The sequence below is a fragment of the Myotis brandtii genome, unplaced genomic scaffold (assembly GCF_000412655.1).
Source record: "Myotis brandtii unplaced genomic scaffold, ASM41265v1 scaffold475, whole genome shotgun sequence".
In the NCBI taxonomy this organism is placed as follows: domain Eukaryota; kingdom Metazoa; phylum Chordata; class Mammalia; order Chiroptera; family Vespertilionidae; genus Myotis; species Myotis brandtii.
Window position 1 is genome coordinate 210541 of NW_005368148.1, and position 7459 is coordinate 217999.

The 7459-nt window shown below is 31.4% G+C and overlaps 1 protein-coding gene across 1 annotated transcript in view; it reads left to right on the plus strand.

Annotated features, from left to right (window-relative positions):
* Positions 1-7459, plus strand: part of PCDH15 (protocadherin-related 15) — a 567795-nt gene that overhangs the window by 177583 nt on the left and 382753 nt on the right. Inside the window, exon 5 of the mRNA XM_014547486.1 lies at positions 3675-3830. Coding sequence (XP_014402972.1) covers positions 3675-3830 — 156 coding nt within the window. The remainder of the gene's footprint in view (positions 1-3674; positions 3831-7459) is intronic.

The window sequence follows — 7459 nt, forward strand, 5'->3', positions numbered from 1 at the left end:
TATATATATATTTCAGAGAGGAAGGGAGAGGGAGAGAAAGATAGAAACATCAGCTATGAGAGAGAATCATTGATCAGCTGCTTCCTGCGTGCCCCACAACCTGGGCATGTGCCCTGACCTGAATCTAACCATGACCTCCTGGTTCATAGGTAGACGCTCAACCACTGAACCATATCAGCCATGACTTGCTGTAGTCTTAATGATTTCTTTATATTTTAGTTACCTGCCATCTTTTTCATAACAGGAAGTAATATTCATGTGAATTGGGGGAAAATAAATCTTAATTTAACCTCTTATTTCAATGCATTTCACTTTGTCCTGTATTACCTTTTTTTTGAATTGTGAATTTATCTTTCTGCTGCTTTCAGGGCTTTTATTTTTCTTTTAAATCAAGATGTAAATGCTTTTTTCTAAAAATTCTCAACCCAGTGTCCATCTGTTATGAGTGTAGTATAGATTATTGCTGCTGGAAAAGTTGTATCTAATCACAACTGGAAATTAGTTTCATTTAATTGTAAAATAATATAAACCTGGTGGTAAACATATCAAAAAAGAAAGCTCAAGTCAATAGAGGCTTTAAAATAGTGAGTAATTTAAAATTTCAATAAGATTTTTCATTTTATGAAGATAGTAAATACATAGAAAGAAAAATCTTGACAAAAACCTTTTATTCCTGTGAGAATTGAATACATTTTGCCTTTGCCTTATGAGAAATAAAATCAATTCTTATACAGGTTTGCTAAAAACTTATTTCCCTCTAAATTATTTAGCCCATCAAATAACATCATTTCTAGAAAAACTCAATTCCCCTTAGATTGAAGATGTGTGCTATAATCAATACTGTAATATCAATAAATTCACTATAATAAACTTCACTGTGCATGTTGAATCCTAAGTGATTTTCTGAAAAACTCCAAACACCATTTTCTATTTTTGTCTTTTTACAAATTACAAAGTTCATACATATTTGTTAGAAAGTTTTATTCCTTTACTTTCTAATGCAACTGTACTTTTCAAAGATAACCCCCATCAACTGTTGTTACCTATTATCCCTGTACTTTATGTGTATCAAACCCTATACACAAAGATATAAATATGCAAATATACATTCAAAGTATTATGTTAAACATTCATTTTTAAACTGGGAGAATAGTTGGCATGTCTATGAATATATAAATTTTGGTTGTTTTAAATAATTACCCCCTAAATTTATACACACTTTTTTTTTTGTTTAATGAATGAAACAACTTAAGAGAATTAGAGAAAATAAAATTGCCATGACTTATTTTTTCCCACCAGTTATGAAAGATAAACCACCATTTCCCTAACTCATTCCTAAGGAGTTTGGATTCCCTAAACTCTCACTAATGGACTTAGTAGAACTACACTTGATATATTTATGACCTTCTTAAATAGCAGAATAGAATCTATTCCAATGTGAGATTACAATGTGTGTTATATATTAGCTGCAGGGAATTCTTGGCTTCCACATGATCCATTATGCTTGAAATTTATTGTACGCTAAGTTCTATCCATACTACTAACAGTTGCATAGGGAGCTGAAATTGAGAGTGACAAGAGTTCCAGATGACCTGTGTATGTCTAATTTATGGGCACTTCTAGGACTAAGTGGGCTCAGTGCAGCATGCATTTGATCCTCTACTTGCAAAGATTGTGACCTTTCTGTCCTAGTGCTTCTACTCATAGAATTAAAGGTTGAGATGAAATGTTTTTATAGGTCTCTCTTGCAATATTTAGAAGACAAATAACCTTAGGAGAACATGATTCAACTGATTGTCTTCCAAAAGGTGTGCCAAAGGCTAATAGTACAGGTATTTATTGTTTTTTACTTTACGATTGAAATATGCAGGCCAATAAAGCAAACACTTTAAAATCGGTAGTAAAGAGGTCATCTAATTCAAATTATTTCCTGAAAACTTTGAAGCTCTAGTCTTATCAAAAAATCTTTTTATTCTCCTCAAGCTTGCAAATTTTAATGATGGAGCTTGTTTTATAGGATAGTGTATTCTATTCTGCACCATTATGGATTGCTAGAAAACCACTACTTACATTGAAAACATATACTTTGTAAAACTTTTTATTCATCGTTCTTATTTCAGCTCTCTACGACTGCAATGAATAAACTAAAAGATCCTAGTTCATTTCACAACCACCATTCAGGTGTCTAGCAAATACTGTATTTTTTAGCTTAAACATCCTCAAATTTTAACACATACTTGAAAGTGTTCAGATTTCACATCTTATTCACCCAGAATATGGTGCTTATTATAATCCACCTATCTCTGCATCTGATATGATCAATGAATATGAAGTATTATTTTTTCAGCAGCCCACTCACAGTGTCGGCATATAAACTTGATGTTCCTTTTGCATCTAGATCATACAGTTATAGAACTAAGTTTGAAAACCAAGTAGACTCAGGTATACAGTCATCTGTCCTAAGCACAGTGCTGGTGCCTGTGTAGAGAGATTTAGCCAGGACTGAAACAACACTCCAGGTCTTATAGAGCTTTTAGTTTAGGGTAGGGAGACCAACTAAAACAAATATGTAAAATATGTACTATGTCAAGTGGTGGATGAAAAATGCAACAAAGAAAAATAAATAATGAAGGGAGATGGAGAAAAGAGTGATCATGCTGGAGACATGGTACTTTAGATGGTATAAGAACAGGTCATTCTGAAAATTATATATTTAGGGGGGGGATTTTATGAGCTTGAAAAAGATTTTTAAAATCACAAAGATACATGTTTTAGTGTTAAACCTTTGACTCTAGAATCAAAGAGATGCAGGTGTGCATCCCAATTCTGCAAGCCCTAAGCTCTGGGCCCTGAGTAAGTGGGTTCCCTTTTGAGGACACTTTTCTCCTTCAACAAATTTATCATAGAAATAATTAATTAATTTAGTACATATTTAGGTATAGAATGTTTATTGAAGTATCATTTATAATGATAAAAACTGACAACATAAAACATCTCATTATAAGTTTTTAATTAGACAAATTATGCTATAGACTTAAAGTGGAGTGAGTACTCTTAAACTACATAATGTAGTTTCATAGTAGTATGCACCAAGATGTTATAGTGAATCTATACTTATAAATATGGTATGATATTCATTCTGTGTATGTTTATGTGTATAATAGATACATATTTAGAGAGGTGGAAAGATTAGAAAAATAATCATTTAAAGGTACAAAATTAGTATGTTTGAATTGTGAATGGATTCTCTTGCTTATTTACATTTTGATTTTTATCAGATATCAACATAATATTTTAGCAAAAATATAGACACAAATGTTAAATATTCCTTTCCCAGGAATTTTATCGTTAACATATCGTTTTTATAAATTAGAAGTTCATATCAAAATTTGATTTATCCCATCCAATCTCAGCATTAATTTTGTGGTTGTATTTATCACCAGTCGTCTAATTGTGAGCATGATGCTATTTAAGACACTATGTTTTGAGGAACAAAATTGAACATGAAGTAATCTTAATCATTTTCTCTTGTTCTTAAAATAGTACAAATTGGATCAATTTGTGTAGATTATTATCATGTGAAAATGAACAAGCATAGAAAATTTTATTAAATAAGTGCTTTGACAGCAATAATAATAAGGTTTTTTTAAAAACGTACAATTTCTCCATTGCAGCCACCAATGAACATACACTCCATCGTGGTGCAAGTCCAGTGTGTCAACAAAAAGGTGGGCACTGTTATCTACCATGAAGTTCGAATCGTGGTGAGAGACAGGAATGACAACTCACCCACATTCAAGCATGAAAGCTACTATGCCACTGTGAATGAGGTCAGTTTCTAAATGTTCTCTCTTTGTGTCCTTTTTTTACAAATAACTAACTATGCTATAAATGTTTTGAAATGAGTCTTCTATAATAATAAGCTTACCTGTTTAGATATATCAAGAAAATATTTTAAGGAAGAGGGCTTTAAAAGGAGTAAGGTCTGGACAACTTCTGACATGATTTTAGGAATTTTCTTTGCTACAGGAAAATTTTGATTTATTTATAATAATGACCGAAGTATTAATGCTCATGATCATTATGCACAATTTTATACCTGAATTCACCTGTATGCCTACTGATGCTCAACAGAAGCTATTTATTTCCATTGTAAGGAGAAGAACTAATTTATTTTCATATCTCTGAAGTGCTAGCAGTAATTAAATACTGGAAGAAAATGTCTATTTAGAATTCTATCAATTTAAAGTCTTTTCTCAATTTTAAAATCATTTTGGTGTATTCAAAATACTTAAATACTAGAAGCTCAGCACGCGAAATTGCTCAGCCCCACCCACCTGTGCCGGTGTTTGGTCATTAGGGTGTTAGGGCCACAGGCCTTTTATAATATAGATAAGTCACAACTAAATTCTTATAAGAAAATGCTGAAAAAATTATTAAAAATATTAAAAAAGTAATATTATTGCTCTAATATCATCTATTATGTGTACTTTAACAACAACAGAAAAAAGGAACCACATTTTAGCAGTTCTTCTTTACCTCCAAGATGCTAATTAAACCTTAAAAATATGTATCTACTTTATAGGACGAAATCAGTATAATTAGGGTATTAGTTACACAGCACTGGGTCTTTAACCTCTGCAAGCTTTTTGAAATTGTTAGCATGTATCCTATTTATCTCAGCATTCTTCTATTCATAAGAAAATTAAGAAATGATGTTTTTCACAATCAGACTTTATAGTTTGTATTACTTTAAAACAAACACACTGTAAACTCCTCTTTTAAGTTTTAACAAGACAAGTTACTGGTCAGTCAAGGCTTAACCTTTTTGAGTTACCTTGATTTAACAGGTTTCTACTAAAAGAGACAGATGCAAATTAATGTAATTAATCAGGTTACATAATTAATTATTTTAGCATCTGAAATATACTATTTCAATGAAATTTTGCTTTCTTTATTTTAGTGTTAATTTCATTTGGGCATAAACTTATTTTCAGGTGAATTATGTTAGGCACAGATCTAAATGTAATATCTATTTTTGTACCATATTTAAACTATTTCTGGATCCACATATTTAATTTTTGTAAATAAATATATAATATTCAAATTTAAGTTCAAAGTATTAAATGTGAAAATGTGATTAACTACTTCCACTTACCCCACCCAAACTTTTCAGCACCTTGCTGAAAAATAACCTTCTCAAATACTATTTTAATCATGTCATTCTCCTATTCAAAAATTGTATAATTTCAAATTATTGTCAAGGAAAAGGCCATCTATCTCCGTTGACTGACTAAAGGCCTTCCATAATACGACCTTTGTCAATGTATTCTTAACTTCAAGTTCTCTCTGATAAAGCTTCACTTCTTTCAAAATAATTTCTGCATCTCACAAATATTTCCACCTCAGTGTGGGCTTTGCTCACACTGTTAATTTTACTTAGAATGGCATCCTCCTTACCTTGCAAGTCTACATGTTTTATTCATCTTTTAAAGATTAACTCAGACCTATTTCTATTTCCTATTTCTAAATTTGTCCCCAAATATTCAAATTCATTTATCTTCAGTTTTTCCAAACTCTAAAATCCTGCAGCATATGGATAAATGTCAATCGCAGTGACAAAATTTATAGAAAAGTCAAACATTTTATCTGCATAGGTCCAGGGTTCTTTACAAAGCTGTCTATATATGGTTTTCTCTCAATGTATTTCCTTATAGCCAACTGAGACAATCCTATTTCACTGGTACTGTGGTCATATTTTCCATAGTTTCCTCCTTGGATTTTGCTCATAATCTTATATCTATTTTCTTGAAAAAAAAAAAGTTTCTTTAAACCTAAAAACATAACTGCAAGGAAATAAACAAATTTAACTGTTCTTCTGATCCTTTATTTATTTGAGTAGTTCTTCCATAGTAGTACTCCTCTTAGTTTCATTGGCTAGAATGAATATGTATTTCCATTGGAAAAATACATTGACATTATATATACTTATATGTATATACGCGTACGTTTATGTGTGTATACTCCAACTACAATGCTGCCTTTAAAATAAATTTAAATGAAATACATTTTACTCTTCTGTGAAAGATTGCAAAATATTTTCTCTGCTGTCTCTTTTTATTTTGTTTTTTTTATTGATTTTAGAGAGGAAGGGAGAGGAAGAGAGAGATAGAAATATGAAAAATGAGAGAGAATCACCAATTGGCTGCCTCCTGTATGCCCCGCACTGGGAATCGAGCCCGCAACCTGGGCATGTGTCCTGACCAGGAATCAAACTGTGACCTCTTGATTCAGAGTTCATGCTCAACCACTGAGCCATGCCAGCTTGGCCTGTCACCTTTTAGTATAGGCATGCAGTTAATGCAGAATGATCTAAATGGTGTGTATATTTTCTTAATCACTCAGGGTTTAATAGATAGTTGGTGTCAAAATATTTTACACTTCATTAAAATCCATAAGACAGGTATAAAGTCATTATAACAGATGTATAAAAGAAGTTTCCACAATTAAAGTCCCGATTAGTCACTTTCCTTGTTCACTATGAGAACACTGAGCCCTGAAGCAGTAGCACAAATTGGCTACGTTACACATTAAACTAGTCACAAAGTTGAGAGTAAAACCTACATTTTTGGTTCAATCATCCCTTCATTGCTTATCGATAGGCATCCTATTAACTAAATTACAACCATTTTCATGTAACTGACTTAAAAATAAATATCAGGGTTTATACTTATAATATTGTATCATAATATTATAATTATAATCAGTGCTTTTATGAATGGATGAAATATTAGTCTTTTACAGCCTTTGTAAGCATGTTCTTCTATTAGTATGTCAAAAATTCTAATGCCTATATCTAAATGCTGAGCAAGGACTATAATGAGGTTTATAATTCCTTGTTTGTGAACAAGACATAAGATATTGCAAATATTTTTCTCTGGGTAATTTAAGACTCTCTCTCAAAATAAACGTCTTGTTCAACTACATGTGTAATAGTTGTAATAGCCAGCATAACATAGAAAGTATTTAATATTAGCTGATATATTACCTGATATCATATGCATGTTTAATTAGCATGTTTATTTTACCCTACTTCAAGTGCTGTTATACTTAGTTCTCTTAACATGGCATGATAATGTCCTTCAACAATACACATTAGATTAATGTGCTCATTAATTTTTAAAAATTGGATTCTAAAATATTTTAGTTTTTTTTTAAGGTTTAACAGAATGATTTAAAACATTTTAATGATGCTCTGAAGAAGCAGGAACCAAAAGCTGAATTTCATTCAAATTAAACCATAGAAATGTATGAGAATCTCTCTCTTGTTTTCTCTCTCTTTCTTTCCTCATACACACACACACACACACACACGCACATGCACACACACACGCACGTGCACACACACATGCAAACTCTAAGTCTACCTTATTTAATTTTTTTGACTAATTGTTCATTC